General features: G+C 39.2%; 4 protein-coding genes across 6 annotated transcripts; 2 read left to right on the forward strand and 2 right to left on the reverse strand.

Moving 5' to 3' along the window:
* Nucleotides 1-2,080: 2,080 nt before the first annotated feature.
* LOC112280306 (sorbitol dehydrogenase) lies at nt 2,081-4,829 on the forward strand. 2 transcript variants are annotated; one of them, XM_024515648.2, is made up of 6 exons: nt 2,081-2,212; nt 2,814-2,965; nt 3,062-3,129; nt 3,252-3,779; nt 3,907-4,094; nt 4,264-4,829. In XM_024515648.2, the coding sequence occupies exons 2-6, from the start codon at nt 2,839-2,841 to the stop codon at nt 4,454-4,456; spliced, it is 1,104 nt and encodes a 367-aa protein (XP_024371416.1). In that variant the 5' UTR covers nt 2,081-2,212; nt 2,814-2,838; the 3' UTR covers nt 4,457-4,829. The 2 variants fall into 2 exon arrangements, with proteins under 2 accessions (XP_024371416.1, XP_024371415.1); XM_024515647.2 differs by having other exon boundaries at nt 2,105-2,212; nt 2,820-2,965.
* Nucleotides 4,830-5,374: 545 nt separating this feature from the next.
* Nucleotides 5,375-8,129, reverse strand: LOC112280307 (monothiol glutaredoxin-S12, chloroplastic). The gene is made up of 5 exons (XM_024515649.3): nt 7,592-8,129; nt 6,827-6,900; nt 6,414-6,482; nt 5,943-5,969; nt 5,375-5,706 (listed from the first exon to the last, which is right to left on the reverse strand). The coding sequence occupies exons 1-5, from the start codon at nt 8,035-8,037 to the stop codon at nt 5,636-5,638; spliced, it is 687 nt and encodes a 228-aa protein (XP_024371417.1). The 5' UTR covers nt 8,038-8,129; the 3' UTR covers nt 5,375-5,635.
* A 2,217-nt stretch (nt 8,130-10,346) lies between these two features.
* LOC112280063 (uncharacterized) lies at nt 10,347-13,816 on the reverse strand. The gene is made up of 9 exons (XM_024515032.3): nt 13,536-13,816; nt 13,311-13,418; nt 12,907-13,119; nt 12,706-12,762; nt 12,260-12,391; nt 11,732-11,941; nt 11,442-11,532; nt 10,977-11,079; nt 10,347-10,716 (listed from the first exon to the last, which is right to left on the reverse strand). The coding sequence occupies exons 1-9, from the start codon at nt 13,716-13,718 to the stop codon at nt 10,560-10,562; spliced, it is 1,254 nt and encodes a 417-aa protein (XP_024370800.1). The 5' UTR covers nt 13,719-13,816; the 3' UTR covers nt 10,347-10,559.
* LOC112280064 (uncharacterized) lies at nt 13,699-17,172 on the forward strand. Of its 2 annotated transcripts, XM_024515033.2 has the most exons (10): nt 13,699-13,834; nt 14,307-14,576; nt 14,690-14,802; nt 14,978-15,027; nt 15,202-15,309; nt 15,633-15,758; nt 15,927-16,091; nt 16,369-16,464; nt 16,602-16,622; nt 16,877-17,172. In XM_024515033.2, the coding sequence occupies exons 1-10, from the start codon at nt 13,761-13,763 to the stop codon at nt 17,039-17,041; spliced, it is 1,188 nt and encodes a 395-aa protein (XP_024370801.2). In that variant the 5' UTR covers nt 13,699-13,760; the 3' UTR covers nt 17,042-17,172. The 2 variants fall into 2 exon arrangements, with proteins under 2 accessions (XP_024370801.2, XP_024370802.2); XM_024515034.2 differs by lacking the exon at nt 16,602-16,622.
* Nucleotides 17,173-17,680: the final 508 nt, after the last annotated feature.

Consider the following 17,680-nt stretch of genomic DNA (forward strand, 5'->3'; position numbering starts at 1 on the left):
ATATTCTTTATTATTCTTATATAACAAATCTATTACATAAATTATTATATAAAACTTAACAATTTAAATAAAAAAAAATATATTGAAGCAATGTAAAAGTCAAAGATATTACTATTAATACTTTCTATTTAAGAAGAATTAATTATAAATATAATAGATAAATAATACTTATTATAGATATTAATCTAATTTCTATTAGATAGATTATTAATCAAGATAATTTAAATATAAAAAAAAAAATTAATTTGATTTGGAGCTAAAATTTTAAGTATTTATCAACATACATATTTGTAAGTCAAAAGAAAACTATGAGGAATTGTTTTGGCTATAAAGCTGAAAAAGATTATTTGATTGATATAATAGTATTAATTGAAATATATTTCTTGTCATTGCTTGGAATGATTATTAATTCTTTGACATAAGATATTGCAAAATAATCACTTAAATATAATATAATATTAAATTAAAATGGCTATTGCTAAAGACAAAAAAACTAAGAAGTTTTGAAACAAGACTAAGAACTAAAAAAACATTGACAAAAATGAAGAAGGCTTTACTTTTGCCTCTATATATACTATCTAACTAGGAGCTATATGATAATGTTCTATATGACTTTCAATATGTGTTGACTTTGCAAACTGTGTATTTTATTTTGCAAAAGAAGTTTTTAAATGTGCACCACATAGTTAGCTTTTTCTACAAACTATTAATACATGTCACATGTGGTTAACTTGTTGACTAAGTTTCTAACTTATTAAGCAACTACAAACACATGTAAAATTAAAACCACGTCTATGAAGTTCTAAGAAGCTTTCTAAAAGATATTATGAAATTAATTTATTTTTATCTACTTCTGCTTAATCATATAAGTAATTATTGGAATAAATATGTACATCTATGATATTATCTTTCTTTCTAAAGACGAGTTCAATGAGGGGTGGTCATCATCTTTCATCAAACTTGCTATTTTTTATCTTAATTTTGATGGATATCATCAATAAAAAGCTTCAATGTCGTTTACTATATTTGTAAGATTCTTTGTTCACTCCTATATATGTTTACTAATATCATATCTGCTCGAATGAACAAGATATTCCAACCTATTTTAATACCACTTTGAATCTAAAACTTCTTCTACCTTAAACTCTTAATTATTATCCACTTTTAGATGAGAAGATGGCATTTATCTATGACAAAAATATCAAGGATGAATGTAAGCTATGCAAGAAGAAATGAAATCTATTTACAAAAATAAAACATAGAATCTAACATATCTTCTTTGAAAGAAATCTACGATATATAAAAAATGGATTTTTAAGACTAAATTAAATATTAATAGATCACTACAAAAATACAAAGTTAAACTAATGGCAAGAGGCTATGAACTAAAGGAAGGAATTGACTATGAAGAAACTTTTGCATGAGTAGAAAAATGGGCAACCATTAGAGCCATGATATCAATAGCAGCTTAAAAGAATTGAAAATTGTGTCACATGGATGTAAAAACTGCTTTCCTACAGAGTGAAAGGCCAAGTGTTCCCAACGATTCATCCATCTCTTTTACGAACTTTATCAAGGCACATATTCATCCATCCATACCGTTGCAACTGCCTCCACGAGCCCGGCCTGCTGGTGCCAACAATGGGCACAATGTTGGATGTAACTTTGGCAGGTAATGGTTCCCGACGCCCGCCAACCGTGCATGACCCGCTTTCATGAGGTGGGTTGCGAGCAGGTGACGGGCGTGTTTCCAGGCGCCGGACACCGTGAAGCGGTCCCCAGTACGACGGCAAAGAGAAACCAGGTGCCATCTGCATCGCCTTGCCACATCAGCAACACTTGGCTGCCACCTCCGCATGCAGCCTGCCAAAGTATTCTCTCGTCAAGGCTCCTCCTCCTCGTCCCCCCCCCCCCCCCCACTCCGTCCATGTACCCCTGCCTACCTTCCCACTGCATGACTGGGGCAATGCCTTCATCCTGCCTTCATCATGCACCTCCCCCTCAGCTACCCCTGCCTATCGATCCGATCCCCCCACATGGATGGTACGTTCTCCCACTGCTTCAGTCTCCCGGTTGCAAACTGCAAGTATTAATACGAGAGCATGTCTAGGTGAGTTCTGAAACAAATTCTCGCCATCTTCTCATCACCCGTGTTGCAGCTTGAGTGCATAATTCGCCAGTTTTAGAGAGTGGACACGGAGCTCTTCTGGAGGTGAGGCGGTAAAAAAAACTTGTTTTTGCTTCATGGTGTGATTTTTCCGGCTCATCTGTGCCACTTTTTAGACGTCTTATTATTCTGCAAGCTTAATTTGATGTATACATCAGTTAGTAATGGTCCGATAATGTTTCATCTCTGCACTAGTGAAGATGCTTGTTCGATAGGTTTACTGACACCACATAGATAATCCTCACATCGAATGGAGGATTCGATGTGAGATAGGTACAGCAATTATCAGTTGTGACTGCAGTAGTCCAGTTAAGTTCCTTGCCGACTTCCTGGCTTCTTAGCGCCGAATCCCTACATCATGCCCCCGGTTTATCGGTGTGGTTGAATAGCCAGCCAACATTGCTGTTGAAGTTCAGTTTCACTTCATTTAATATAGATCATCTGCAAATTGTAATGACCGATCCTTCACTATCAAAACTCAAGGATACGCCAGTTTGTGATGTGACATAGATGCCACTGTGATAGATTAGCATTGATTCATCATACTTAATCCTCTAGTCCTTCTGGACTGATTGAGGTAATCTCAATGTTTTTGGTCATCGTTTGAAAGTGTTGGAATGTTCTCAAAATTCTTCATTATATGTAGGATCAGACAGAGCTAATACATCAAAATGACACCAAGGATGAGCACGAGTAAGGATCACAAGAGTTCCACCGCGGAGCAGGTTAATCGAGGTGCTTACATCTGCGGCGTAAACGATTTGAGGCTTGAACCGTACAAGCTGCCAGAATCTTTAGGTATATGTTCCTCCTTGTGTGTGCATCCTAGAGCTGAATAGAGAATTGATCAAGTGGAAGGAATTATTCGGTAATGAAGAAAACTGCATTCTACAGGTCCTCAGCAAGTGAGAGTGCGCATCAAGGCGGTTGGCATCTGTGGTAGTGATGTCCATTATCTCAAGGTAAAGAATGGACTTCTCCACTCGGAAGCAGTAATTTTTTGTGGTCTATTTAATAGCATGGATTGATGTTGCAAGTCCAGCGAAACTTGGATGGTAACATTATGAGGATTTTGTGGTATCAGCATTTGAAAATAGGAGCCTATGAGGTGAAAAAGCCCATGGTAATCGGCCATGAAAGTGCTGGAGTTGTAGAAGAAGTTGGAAAAGACGTGAATCACTTGGTTCCCGGAGACCGTGTTGCACTAGAGCCAGGTATTCCTTGCTGGAAGTGCTCATTTTGCAGGGAAGGGCTTTACAATCTTTGCCCAGAGATGTCATTCTTCGCAACACCTCCGGTGCATGGTTCCCTGGCCGATCAGGTAGTGCATCCAGCAGAATTATGCTTCAAGCTTCCAGAGAAGGTGTCATTAGAAGAGGGTGCGATGTGTGAGCCTTTGAGTGTTGGAGTTCATACTTGTCGCCGTGCAAATATTGGCCCTGAAACCCGTGTTTTAATAATCGGTGGCGGTGCCATTGGTTTGGTCACATTGCTCGTAGCCAGAGCATTTGGAAGTCCCCGGATCATTGTTGCAGATACTCATGCGGAACGATTATCATCGGCCATGGAAATGGGCGCCGATGAAACCGTGCTAGTATCGAAAAAGGAAGAGGTAGAGTTTCTAACAAATCCCACGTGTGAGCTATTGGAACTGGCAGTAGCAGGATCTCCAGTGTCCTTGCTACACTCACTTAGTTACGGTCTAATACAGTATTTTCTCTGGGATACGTGATGAGCAGGACATGATGAAGGAAATTGAAGAAATAAAGAAGAAAATGGGTGGACCGATAGATGTATCGTGTGACTGCGTCGGAACGACAAAAAGCTTGACCACATGCTTGGAAGTAACTCGTTCAGCTGGCCGTGTCTGCGCAGTGGGCATGCGAGAGACAACGATGTCGTTGCCAATCACCCCTGCAATTTCCCGGTAACCAATTCCATCCATCTGCACAACTTTTAAGCTTTGTTGGGAATTGATCCACAATCGACGGCTTGGGACATGTCTATTTAGGATTCTCTCGGAGGCATATACAATGATTTGGTTTCATTCGCATCCATGTGTGAATGTATAAGACTGACTTAATGCGGCTTTGCAGGGAGGTGGACATTTTGGGTGTTTTTCGGTACCGTAACACATATCCGGTGTGCTTGGATTTAATAAGCAGTGGTCGAGTGGACGTGAAACCCCTCATCACAAACAGATACAAGTTCACAGAGCAAGACATCAAAGATGCCTTTGAAATGAGTGCCAACGGAGGCAATGCTATCAAAGTTATGTTCAACCTCTGACCACCAAATCACGAAGCCAACCCAGTGCTGCAGCTGATTGATCCTTGCGTGCACATGCAAGTAGAGAACATGACAGATTATAATATATTCACAAATTAGATTATATGATCATTCCGGTTCAGTTCTATCATTAGAGAAATGATGAGAGAATAATACCTACATATTTCACGAGTACAATAATTTTATGTTTATGCTGTAAAATTGCATTTCGTTAGCTATATTATATTGAGGAATTTTCTTATTCGACATAAGCCATCAGAATTTGAAACTTAGTATCAATTTTCACCTCGGAAATCTGAATTAGATTAAGAAGACTACGTGAGTTCCGAAACCCACCTGTCAACAAATCCTTACGATTTTACAGATCTTTAAATATCTTGTCGTGTGTTCGGACTTCTAGCAGAGATTTCGTTGTGATCGTAATGTACGAAGGAAAATTTGGAATAGTAACCTAAGGGAAATGTAGCCATAAGAAGGTGAAACACACTTTGTTTTCAGCTCCTCAGTTCCTCGAGGTTAGAGAAGTCTCACGAGAACTTACAGAACTGCCGAGTCAAGTTTTGTATATACTACACGCGGAAATTCCTCACCTTTGCCTGACTAAATAAGAAGCATAGGAAACCGAGTAAAGCATAAAAGATTCAAGTAATGTGATCATTGAGCTAACAAGTTCATGCTCTTCCCTTTTTTAGAACATAAATGCCAAAAGTTCTTCCTCAGATTTACTGAATTTCCTTGACCTGGAAACGACATCTACACAACTAAGACGTCCTACTATAGCATACAAGAACCCACTGTTCAGCGACTCTAAAAAATAAGAAAGGAAAATCATCTTTGACTGTAGATTCTACAGTATATGTCATTCTGAACTGTGTCAGTTCTAAACAATACAAATCTGAAGAAGCATACGAAATAAAATAAGAAAATTAATCCATCAGCACAAAAAAGGAATAATAACGGACAAGATGATACATATCGGATGAATAACATGAAATGAGGACTCAGGTATATGGACAGCTAATTAACTCGTCGCACCGAGAGTAAAGGCGCACACAAAGGAGAATTATGACACCCTTCCAAGCTTCTTGAATAATAGTTCCGTATGTGATGGCATACGAAAACGTATTCACCGAAGACTCACAGTTCCAAAAAGAAAAACCGCCAAAAATAATCCACCTGTCAACTCCTGTTTGCACCAGCTGCCTGAAGCAAGGGCTCCAGCTGGCCTTTAGAATGCAAGGCCACCGTGTCTGCAGCAAGTGATGTTTATTAGTGCCAGAAGTCTTCCCTAACAACAAAATCACGGCGCTTAATTCAACAGACGGAAGCGCCAAAAACATAAGCAACGACCATATCGGCAGGCTCCAAGCATCGACAACAAAAAAGGTCATAATTGCGCACACGGTACCAAATCAAAAAAGGCTGCGAAGTACCAAAGGTATTACAAAAAAGATAACTAAAGCTCAAAAACCGAATAAAAAATTACCATCACAGCCACCAATATGTTTCCCACCTGCCAAGACACAGCGTTTATTAGGTGAGAATATTATATGAGGAGAAGCAACGATAAATCACCATAACCATCAACAAAATACATAAGGAATAACCATTCGCAAGCAATGAAAGTACAGTCAGTGAAGTCACAGAAATTTTCTATCATAACTCTTATGATTATAATGGAACCTGGTGATAGAAGATAGCTCTAATCATTGCAAAATATTGTTATTTCTTCCTGGAAGAAAAACTTAACAGAACATTTCCAACGTAAACCAAAATTGCAAGGCAGAAGTCTTTTCCGACAATACTTGCTCTTATCTGAACGACTAGTTGTGTCTCGAGCCTTTGGGAGTTTATTCAAATACTGAGCTCACGCTAAACGGCACTTCAAACCTAATGATACAATTTGAACTATGCAAGAAAATGCATGAATGCTTCTGCAACTAATCTTGCGTCTTACCAATGAAAACGTTCGGAACAGTGTATTGCCCACTAACTCGCTCCAACGCATCTTGTAAACCAAGTTGCCCTGAAACAAACCACATTCGCATGGAAGATCCCTTATTTTATATTAGTTTAAATCTGATTGCAGGAACAATAAATATATGACCGAAGGGGCAACACTAGTAAACGCTTAAGTCACGCACAAGTATCTGAGAACTGCAAATAGGATTTTTAGGAGTTTGCAGCATAACGGAGTTGAAAATCAGAAACTCATGCGTCCATGTGGAAGAGTCACGACATCTCTACACTGAAATTACACGCTAAGAAAACAACTAGTCGTTCAGATAAGAGCAAGTATTGTCGGATAAGTATTGCTCTTATCTGAACTTATAAACTGCCTCTTTGATCAAATTTCTGTTAGTCGCTTACCGCCTGCATCAAGTTCAATTACTTCAAAATCGTAGCCCAGAGTGCTAAAAAGCTTCTTCACGCGCATGCAATACCTGTACTTGCGCGGGAGCATTAGCAACAGACCAGAAACCATAACCTTGCAAAAATACATAAAGATTCAACAGTATCCTGATTGGCAATGAGCACTGAACATTGGAAAGCAGATATTGCCAAATAAAATAACTAAAAAGGTCATAGGACAACATGCAATACAAGGTAAAATTAATAAAGAACTTGTGCTCATTTTTTACTCTCCACAACCAAAACGTTGATGACAGTAGAATTTACTAAAGTTTCAGAGATGCTTGAGAGACCATCTGAATTTGAAATCCTCATTATCGTGTGTAGCACAAAATTCTTCAGCCCGTCTCAAGTTCAAGGATTCCATTTTCATGTTCATATACAACTAATTTATAATGCATGCTGCTGAGAAAGATTCGAAACTCGCAACGACATCAATTGCAACAAGAGTTCGAGACAAGAATAGCGAGCTTAAAGTACTGGATGTTACTTAGAGAATTCACTCAAACTCAGAAGATGTTAACTCAGCTAGTTCACTCATATACTTCTCTGTACACATTTTTGCAGAACCAATCCCTTCCCCGGAAATGTAGAATAGAGTTGTAATATGAAAAAATATACCAGTGACTACTATCATTGGCTATGAAAATCAAAGAATCAAGTAAAAAATAGTTCACTCCCGCGTGCATTGAATTAGGTGGATAGAGCATAGACAAGACGTACGGGCAATAAGTTTTGGAATATACGACCACAGGTTCAGAGGAATTCTTCTTCTTGATCCATAATTCCAGGTCGCTCCCCGAACCTGCTGCCATGCCCCTCGCAGCTCCACACACCTGCCGATTAATTTCAGGCCGAGCCGATCCTTGCGAAAATGACAGACCTAATTGTAAAGGCCCCGAAGTCCGAGAAAGAGCAGAATTCAGATACGCCGGCGAATCAGAGGGGCTATAGAGACCCGATGGAGCGAAACTCTGCAATTTCGACATTCTCTGCCGAGACAAACAACAATTGGCCGACAGAAGAAACCGCAAGTGAAGCGGCCGAAGCTGCGCTCTCTGAACGCTGCCATCAAGGGAGTGAGACGCAACAGACGGAACAAGCAACGACGCGAGAGCCGCCGAGGTCGATACCCCCGCCGCTACTCCAATGCCTGCAGCTCTAGCCATAATCCCCACTTAGCACCAGGCCACGACGCAGCCACAATCCAGCACACGGCCCAGGATCAACACCACCTGCACCTAAACCCGAAAACCACCTCCGCAAAGACGATAAGAGGAGCACCAGGCGGGCATCAGCTAACTGTAGAAAACCATCAGCCATCGGAGAAAGGCAGAAGTGTGGGGGGTGACGCTTAAGGGCGACGTCGAATGGTTCTGGGCCACGTCAGCTCATCCCCCCCCCCCGTGGGACGGACAGACGGTGGCTTCGCTGGACGACGACGATCATCAACTCCTTCAACCGGGAACCCCAATCACGCCTCACAGGGAGGGCGAGGCCAGGGCAGGGCAGGGCAGCACGTGCCCCCATTCCGTCCACCCTTGCCTGAACGCCTGCCTTCCAAGATGGTATTATTCCGTTCCACCCCCTTGCAGGTGCCCCCTCCCTTCCAAGATGATATTATCCCCCCACCCTCATCTCCATCCACATCATCAACACCCTCATTCGTGTGCCGTTTTCATCGCTGTTTCCGACCTACTCTTTCTCTCTCTCTCTCTCTCTCTCTCTCTTCTTTCTACTTCTTGATGGTCTGCCTTCCATAGCTTCCTGTTGCAAGCTTCGTGCTCTCTTTTCCCTACTTTTTATTTTCACATCGATACACAAAAATTCACGGATTCCTACATTTTATCAAAATAAATTCCAACCTGTAATATCAATTTTTATTACCCTTACTTAATCTAATTACAATCATATAACTTCTCACAAAATATTTCATATTCTATATTCACAATTTATATTCCATATAAATAAAATATTCCATATTCACAATTTTTAAATATACTTAAATTTAATCAATATACCCACAAATCTTTGAATATTGATATATTAATAAATTAAAAAAAATTGACATCAAATGCTTATGTGTATACATATTAATATATATATATATATATATATATATATCAAGGCTAGATTTTAGAAATCGAAAGTATTCTATTTATAAAAAAAATAAATTTAAAATTTAAAACTGAAGATAATAATTTTAATTTAAGTATTAATATGCAGAAAATAAATTCTGAATTGTATTTTTCAAATAAAATTTTTAAGCAAAAGAGAATGATCACCTTTCATTGTAGCTACCGATTTATTCAAATTACCACTTCTTTGAATTATATCATTAATCTGTAGTTTTTCAATTTGTTTTTTTAATATATTAAAATGTATATATTAAACATATATATATATATATATATATATATATATAATTTCATAAATATTATTGTGATTATTTCAACCATAATATATTTTTACACCTTCTTTTTTCGTATATTTTTATGCATTCAATTATATATTTTTTTATTGCCATTCACGAATTGGAATATTTCATAAATAGCAGAACAATTGTCTAATTTTTTTTTTGTTGATTTTTCTTTTTAAAGCATTTACCCAAAGTCACGGAATCTATTCTTTTCTGTGAAAAATGTTAATGAAAGTGTAATACTTGTGGCGACAGTGTTGCATTACTTTAAATCCAAAACTACTTTTAGAAAAGTTTAATTTTAGAATAAATTTCGTAAGTTGAATTTATTACCACTGAAACTTGCATACTAGAAATTATCTTTTATATGTGATAAATACATATATTTTTCAATGATATATAAATGTTCTTGTGTTAAAGTATCTTGTCCAACTAAACTAACCATCTTTGTAATTCTACAGATAAATAATTTAGATGTTGATTTTTAAGATGTATAAAATTAATCTAATATCAACATCAACTTTTTCATTTTTGGTTGTATTTAGAGTGCGGCACCTTGAATTTCGGTTAACAGATAAGCTGTTTTGAGAGAATAACCACTAACTTAACTATGTTAAATTGTCTACGAATGTTAACATGAATTTAAATTATTTGGTTCACATATGTCATCATAGGCTTTTTCAAAATTACCCTCCCTTTAACTCAAGGTTGAAGTAATATTGCATCAATCTCACTCTCTCTAATGCTAATGAAATCTGAAATTGAAATCGAATTTACCCACATTAAATTTCTCATTCAAAATCTGGATACTTTCCTAATATACATACAACAGTCTCCAAGAATTAAATATATCAAAAATTGAGGACAACATCAGAAAGTTATATCTGCAGGTAATCAGAAAAAGCTTGAAAGGCACAATGACAGAGTTGTGAGGCAGGAGGGAGGGGATATTCCTCGGCATGGGATGGGCCTTGGTATGGCTCAATTATGCAGCGACACTCGTTGCTGGACGTGCACTTGTTTCTCGTGAAGTAGCCTTGATTCCATAGCAAGACTTCATTGTTTCATGATACTCTCTCAAAGAATATCTTGTAGCCTTGTTAAATGTAGCATAACAATACATGATGGCACATTCCATATCAACTTTACAAACCTGCTCAGAATCAATCAACCTCGCTAATAGATACATCCACTACACATTTAAAATAATTCTTACAAAGCAATGGACATGTAGACATTTCACGATCATAAGCTTCCTCGCCTATCTCAAAATCAGTCATGTAAAACTGGATCCCGAGAGTATGATGGTATTTCTTTGTACAGCCAGTCATAGAAACTTTGAGGATGTGCAGCGCCAGTTGCCTGAGTTTTCGCAGATACAATCTGTGCACGTGGTATACGTCGATGCTCGTATGCTTTTAACGCAGAGCTGTTCAAAAACAAATGAAAACGAGGTATTATAACGATGTAGTTTGTTGCTTTTCAAGTACTCTGCTTCACATCCATAGAAAAATTCAGCACCTTTCCCATATAGGAGATAAATCTACCATCCTCGAGGAGACACTTGGAAATTTCGATAAATTGGAATCGTCACAACACATTAAAGAATGGGACCAAATATAAAAGAAATAACAGAGCGAATCAGCTTATTCATGCAACATGTTTATCACAGCTATGTGAAGAAGAGACCTCAAATCTGAAGCTGATGAAAGTTGAATAGCGAGTTCCAAACCATCCTCAAACGCCAGATTGGCCCCTTGTCCCAAAGCCGGCGTTACAGCATGTGCAGCGTCTGCAAAAATATTGTTTGTTTACAAGCTAAAAAATTTACCATAATTCCCAGAGAAGCTCTAACTCGGCACTTGATATTGTCTAAGCCATCAGGACGACGGCTGGATAGTTTCTGTAACGATGCATGCTGCTCTAGGTAGCTGGTACGATCGTTTTGTTAATAATGCCTACCTCGTAAAGGTGACTTATTTGTTGCTTTATAAGACTAGACTTCTGTCGTTTATGAGTTGAATGTTCAGAAATCGGTGCTTAAGGTGAAGCATCTAAGAAAATATTCAATCCGACGAACAGGACCGGTACGTTTCATTACCACTACAATGCTGATATAAAACAATGAAGTCAAGTCAACTTCCTTATACGTACCTCCAAGGACAGCAACTCGGCCGAAAGTCCATTTCGTCAGCACAGGAAGATCCAATACCCTTCGCTCCAGAATCAACTCAGGATCTGTCGCCTACAGTATTTGATAATTTATTTGATTAACTTCATCTACATTCTAACAACAAGGAACAATTCAAGGAAGATTGCAACAAAGCTATTCAACAACATTTTATGGTAATGGTAGGATGCTGTCAGATACTCTTCAGGGGGAATATAACGAATTGAAGACGACCACATGTGATACTGAAAAGTACAGAAGCAAGAAGTCCAACCTCTAATATATGAAGAGCAAGATCCCAGCCCTGGAATTCTTGTCTCAATCTTTGTTTTGCCTCTTCTAAGGTTTTTGATCTCACTTGGGCTCGTCCATCTGTAGCCTCATCAGTCAAGCTATATGCCCAATAGAGTTTATCACCAACACCATTGACGACAAAAATTGTCCTTCCATTCTGAGCTGCAGTAGTTGTGCCCACTCTTAAGGCCTACATATACAGTTACAACTTAACATCAGCACGATGAGAACACTTTCCTAAAGAAATTGACCACAATCTCAATAGACTATCTCTTGTGAATAGTAAAAAAGAGGAACTAAAATTCCAATTCAAGAAACTCGACTCAATCCAGTATACAATGTAAAACATACCAATACACCATATCCAATCATTGAAACTTTAAGAAACGTAGTATGTGACGACTATACCATAGGAGGGACATGCCAGAATGTCACTTTCGATGTATAAGAACTAAACATATGATGCCTCTTCTATTCATTAATTAAGCAAGTGGAATGAGAAGCTTACCGGGTGATTACACAATTTTGCATCAATCACAGCGCGCCACATCGTACGTCCGTTATCGCGAGGAGTCATATCACCAAAGGTTTTTGAACGAATAACTGATCGTATACCATCGGCACCGATCACTAGTGGAGCCTTTTTATACAATACAAATTACGCTATATCATTAAATGCTCAAATTTCACCAAAAAGGTACAGAAATTTGGCAAAGACATAAGCAATCTAAATCCATGATAAAAACGAATTATTACAAAAGGTTTAACATTTCCTTGACATTGGGAAACTTCAGAAATAATATTTAACACAAAGCGATAGACTGATAAACAAAACGGTGACCAGGAAGCTTAGCCTGTCTACAAGAATAGAAGTAGGTACGGCCAAAGAACCCACGTCAACTGGAACTGGAACTGAAGTCAATATAAAATCAGTAGCCACCAAGTGCTGCATACCTTGACTAAAACTGTTTTATCGTCTTTCTTGAAGTGAACCGTGGCCCCTTCGTCATCCTGCGTGAGTCATGAAGTTGGCAGATTACAAACAATGAGATGAATTTTAGAAATGATGGAAGGTGTTGCGACTACGTAAACTGATAATTTTTGTGCTTTTCGTATACAGATGACAAACAAGAAATTGTGATAAGAGCCTAAAACCTGAGTCACGTCCTGACATTCATGGCCGAAGTGCTTGCACTCATCGGGTAAAGCATCTGACAGAATACCAAGGGCATGGCGCCAAAGAACGGAAACCACAGGCTGCCCGTATGTCTTTTCCATACGTTCACTGAGCTCCCACGATCCCAGTAGATCCCCAGTAAATGGGTTTATCATCATGGCTGGGGCGTCTAACCGACCAGCTTCGCGAATCTAGATTATGTGAGACAGCTCACAAAATCAGAACATAAAATTCCTCTATACTGAGCAATTTCGATGAAACTGGAGGTTGGAGTTTATTACGATTGGCCCAAACAAAAAGGTACATGCAGCTGCTATCACATTCAACAAATGATGGGCGAAATAGTTTTCGTGTTGCAAAACCAGGTATGAAGGAACACCACCTTCTGTACAACGTTTGGATCTCCTTGGTTAAGACACTTGCACCCATTAGGAAACAAGGAGATCAGCGTTCCCTCACCGCCAGTAAGTCTGCCCCCTCTTTCGTACACCTGACATACCACAACATGCGTCGAAATTGCACTTAATTTTGTTGGATGAACTTGTTCGACTGCTTTGAGCATCACTCTATATTGGTAGATAGTGTTGAAACAACGGAATGAACTTACCTGGGCATCAATTCCAACATTACGGAGCTGGATGGCAGCAGAGAGACCGCCGAGGCCGCCACCGACGATCACAACTTTATCAACAAGGGGTTTGGAGGGGAAAGGGGGAGTCATGGCGCAGGAGACAGGAGAGAAGCGATGGAACTGGCGAGGAGGGTAGAGGAGATTGAGGGCAGGGTTCATCGCAAGGAAAAATTAAATATTGACATGTAAACAAGGAAGAGAATGAGCACTAGAGATGGAGAACACGGGATTTCAAGAGATGGCAAGCGGTTGATTTCCTTCAAGCGCACTGCATTGTAAGCGTGGGGGATAGCTTGTATGGTGGTATTGCGTGCGAGAGGAAGATACGATCATCGGCTACAACATGGGAGACGCAGACGAGGCGGGATCCCGTCCCTCCATCGTCACTATGACTGTCGTTTTCGTCACACTAGAATAGGCCACGCACTAAAATTAGACTTTCTGACCGAACTGAATCATGGGTGGTAACAACGAGTTACGACAGTATAGTGGTAGATGTCCAGCGTGGCATTCCACTATCTTCTTCTTCGTTGGAGTGGACGGGATTGCAGCTTCGACCGCGTCCTTCTCCTCGGCGACGCTTGTGTCGTGTGTCGTGGATTGTTTGTTATTGATATGCATTGCTGTTCTTGAATTTCCATTATGCGCAGTGGTGCTCTGTATTTTAATTACATAATTGCCCCAGCATTCTATTCCTTCCTCCACTCCAGCGCTCGCATGCCTTAACAGAGCTGTCTACTGTTGCAGTTGTTCACTTGTGGCTATGGAGGGGTTAGCGCGCCCTTTCTTCTCATTTCTCTCCTCTACTACCGCCGTACAATCTATCCGCACCGCTTCTGTGCGAGTGCGTGCGCTCCCATCTCCTCTTCCCCCTCCTCTGCAGTCTAATGTTGAAGGAGACCTGGACCGTCCTCGATATACCGGCAATGACCCTCTCTCACGCTTCGTCAGCTCGCTCATAGCCATTAAGCCCCTGTTTGATGTCATGAAGCTTGTTGCCCGCCAGGTCTTCATCAGGTTCTTTCTCCTCCCGTCTTTTCCAATTCACTGTGTCTTAGTTGTCGGGAAAAACGTGTATATTTTTTCTAGTCCGCTGGAGGTAGGGGTTATCGGAGCTCGTGGCAATGCAGGACTGCCGAGAAAAATGGCGTCGACTGGAGGGGGATGGCGAACGAAATTCTGGCGTCAGATGTTTATGTGGAGAAGGAGTTGCTTGAGAACAAGTCCCTGGTGTATCCTGATTGTAAGTTTAGTGTCAGTTCTCTATATCATTAATTTCCGCCTCTGGCCTGAGGTCAGATTTATTTATTTATTTTACTTTAAATCATAAATAGCGAAATCTTTATACTGGAAGTTGATTCCACATGGATGACCTTCTAGAGAAACAATTTTTACAAAGAAGGTTTCCTGCATCTCAGATTATTTAAAGGAGTTTCATGCTTATGAGGAGGGCAATCTATCGTGGGAGGTAGGGCCGTGATACCTTCTTTTTGCGGGATACAATTCTTGCATACTCTTATGACTTTTGATAATTTATGTAGAACCCGCAGAAGCTATGTTTCTAAATTTGGGAGGTGCAGGCAACCGATGGTCATTAGCATGTAGAATGTAAATGATGATGAAAGTGATGTTTTGCCTTCAGGCTGCCAGCGAGGTTGCACCGGCAACACTGAGCATGATGCTCCGTACTACTCCTACTGCTAAATCTGCGGCCGAGGCTACTCAAGTACTGCGCAGCGCCTGGTTGCAGGTGCGGTATTTAGAAATTTTCGGACTTGTACTCAATGCACTTTTACCAAATGCAATAATAAAATCATAGAATCAAATTTTGGTGCCTTTATCTGAAAGTTTTATTAATAAGGACATTATGTTTGCGAAATGTGGCTTTCCAGGTAACCTACATATTTAAAGTCCGAAATGTCGAAATCGGTATTCGTGAGGACATTTAATGCTAATGTCTGGTGTTTGAGAGTATTTGAGAGCTGTTAAAGTAAACGTCTGATTTATTTTGAATGCTTTTGCGTAGTATTTGTAAAACAGTTTTTACAAAGTTCTTGAGAATGTATTGTGCAGGCAATCAGCAGTCATCATCAGATGTATTCCGGTGGGCAAGGAGTCTCTTCAGTTCTTGATATCGGCTGCTCTATTGGCGACAGTACACGGGAACTGGCTGACTGGTTTCCTGATGCTCATGTCACAGTGAGTACCTATAGGGATGCCTGTAGTGATTTGTGAGCACAGCATTCACTTGAGGGAAATTTACTTACGATTTTCAACTATATTGGTGCTGTCAATGTGAACTTTCTGGTGTAGGAATGTATACCCATAACCCTCCTAGTCAAAATTGGCACAATTCTTTGGCTTCAGGGTCTAGATTTGTCGCCCTACTTTTTAGCTGTGGCTCAATACATGGAGAAACAGAGGATCTCCAGCGGGCTTGGAAGACGCAGACCAATAAGTTGGGTACATGCAAATGGAGAGTGCACGGGCTTGCCAAGTTCATCTTTTGATGTGGTTTCGCTTGCCTTCGTGGTAATCTTTTATGCGCATCTATTTGTACTTGTGTTATGTTGTCTTGTCATTTCGTCGATGGGGTATTTCCAAAACATTGTTTACTGTACTCAGCGTAGATATTTATGCTTGTGAAGTTAGGTCTTGTAAGAAGTGAAATAATTTGTTGATACTGGAATTTAGGATAATTGGATGTAAGGTGCAATGTTAATTCATGTAAGCCATATGATCAATAGTTCAGACGGGTGCTGAATCCCTCACCTTATTCATTCAGTGTTTGTGGTTGATATGAAAATAGATTCATGAATGTCCTCAACATGCTATTAGAGGTTTACTGAAGGAGGCTCTCAGATTATTGAAACCCGGAGGAACCGTGTCGCTAACTGACAACTCGGTATGACAAAATCTTCAATCTTTGATACAATTTTAGCTATTTCCCATTAGTAAACTGCTCTTTTTACAATGTAAGAATCTTTTGGTTGTTTGTATTGACATTTCCAATTTTTCTTGGTTGATGTGCGATCACTTCAGCCCAAATCGAAGGTCCTTCAGGTGTGTATATCCTTTCCAATGTGGCACTTAAAGTTGTTTGACCGATTTCAAGTGTTGGAAGGATCCCGTATCACTCATACTGTATCTGCTAGTATTCTGAAGCTTCAAGCAAATTGAATTTGGTTAAAATCCAAGTTTGACTGCATAAGATCCTCTGTCTGTTGATTGTGGCGACAATGGACCTTCTGATTCTTTGTGAGGTTTAAACGGTTGAATTTTGATGTCTCGTGTCTTGTTTTGAAATTGGTGTACAGAATTTGCCACCTGCAATATTTACTCTAATGAAGTCTACGGAGCCCTGGATGGATGAGTACTTCACTTTTGACTTGGAAGGTGAAATGGAGAAGATTGGGTTCATGAATGTCAATTCAATTATGACAAATCCACGACACCGTACTGTCACAGGCACTGCTCCTTAGGAATGCCGGCAGATGGCTTAGAAGATTTTAGTATATGAATTGTTAAAGGGCATTTTGGAGAATCCATGGCCACTTTTTTACTAGATCGAAGTTCCAAGCTCCAAGAGCAAGATGAATTAAGTTCTTTTTGATATCAGTTGTAACATTTGCACTCAAATTTTGATAGCTAATGGTAATAGACATAGTAATCCGATCTAAAGGTCCTTGATTTGTTTTAATAATGACTGTAAAACTTACTTCGATCAAAAGCTTGTTTCCAATTGGATTTATCACACTTTTGTGAATGAAGGTGAGTAAATTTTAAAAAAGTATGGATATTATCAAAAAAAAATCATACCAAATATTTTTAAAAAATCAAACATATTTTAGAATTTTAAAAATTGTTGGAAATTTTCAAATACAAATTTGAATACAAATTATTCTTAAACTACCTCATCTAAAGTCCAAAGTCATAGGAGTTTAAGAAATTAGTTGTAATTCAATTTTCATTCTTACAAAAAAAAAATCAACTTACATACAAGGTGTTTTTTGATTTGTTGCACAAATCCTTGGAGCTTATCAATATAAATGTTTTCTTTTAATTCTCTATTAAAAAAAATTGTTTTCATATTTGATGAAAAAGAAGAAGTTAAAAGTCTC

Source organism: Physcomitrium patens, chromosome 3, assembly GCF_059467195.1.
Source record: "Physcomitrium patens ecotype Gransden chromosome 3, ASM5946719v1, whole genome shotgun sequence".
NCBI classification, from domain to species: Eukaryota; Viridiplantae; Streptophyta; class Bryopsida; order Funariales; family Funariaceae; genus Physcomitrium; species Physcomitrium patens.

Bases quoted from the DNA above. Each gene is read 5' to 3' on its own strand.
- LOC112280306 (XM_024515648.2), top strand. From the start codon at position 2,839: ATGACACCAAGGATGAGCACGAGTAAGGATCACAAGAGTTCCACCGCG. The intron at 3,130-3,251 runs GTAAAGAATGGA...TTGTGGTATCAG, and splicing joins GTGATGTCCATTATCTCAAG to CATTTGAAAATAGGAGCCTA. The intron at 3,780-3,906 runs GTAGAGTTTCTA...CGTGATGAGCAG, and splicing joins TAGTATCGAAAAAGGAAGAG to GACATGATGAAGGAAATTGA.
- LOC112280307 (XM_024515649.3), bottom strand. From the start codon at position 8,037: ATGGCTAGAGCTGCAGGCATTGGAGTAGCGGCGGGGGTATCGACCTCG. The intron at 6,901-7,591 runs GTACGTCTTGTC...GCGCAAGTACAG, and splicing joins TATTCCAAAACTTATTGCCC to GTATTGCATGCGCGTGAAGA. The intron at 6,483-6,826 runs GTAAGCGACTAA...GGTTTGTTTCAG, and splicing joins AATTGAACTTGATGCAGGCG to GGCAACTTGGTTTACAAGAT.
- LOC112280063 (XM_024515032.3), bottom strand. From the start codon at position 13,718: ATGAACCCTGCCCTCAATCTCCTCTACCCTCCTCGCCAGTTCCATCGC. The intron at 13,419-13,535 runs GTAAGTTCATTC...GTGGTATGTCAG, and splicing joins ATGTTGGAATTGATGCCCAG to GTGTACGAAAGAGGGGGCAG. The intron at 12,392-12,705 runs GTATGCAGCACT...TTGTATAAAAAG, and splicing joins ATAAAACAGTTTTAGTCAAG to GCTCCACTAGTGATCGGTGC.
- LOC112280064 (XM_024515033.2), top strand. From the start codon at position 13,761: ATGAGCACTAGAGATGGAGAACACGGGATTTCAAGAGATGGCAAGCGG. The intron at 13,835-14,306 runs GTAAGCGTGGGG...CTACTGTTGCAG, and splicing joins TCCTTCAAGCGCACTGCATT to TTGTTCACTTGTGGCTATGG. The intron at 16,092-16,368 runs GTAATCTTTTAT...ATATGAAAATAG, and splicing joins TGGTTTCGCTTGCCTTCGTG to ATTCATGAATGTCCTCAACA.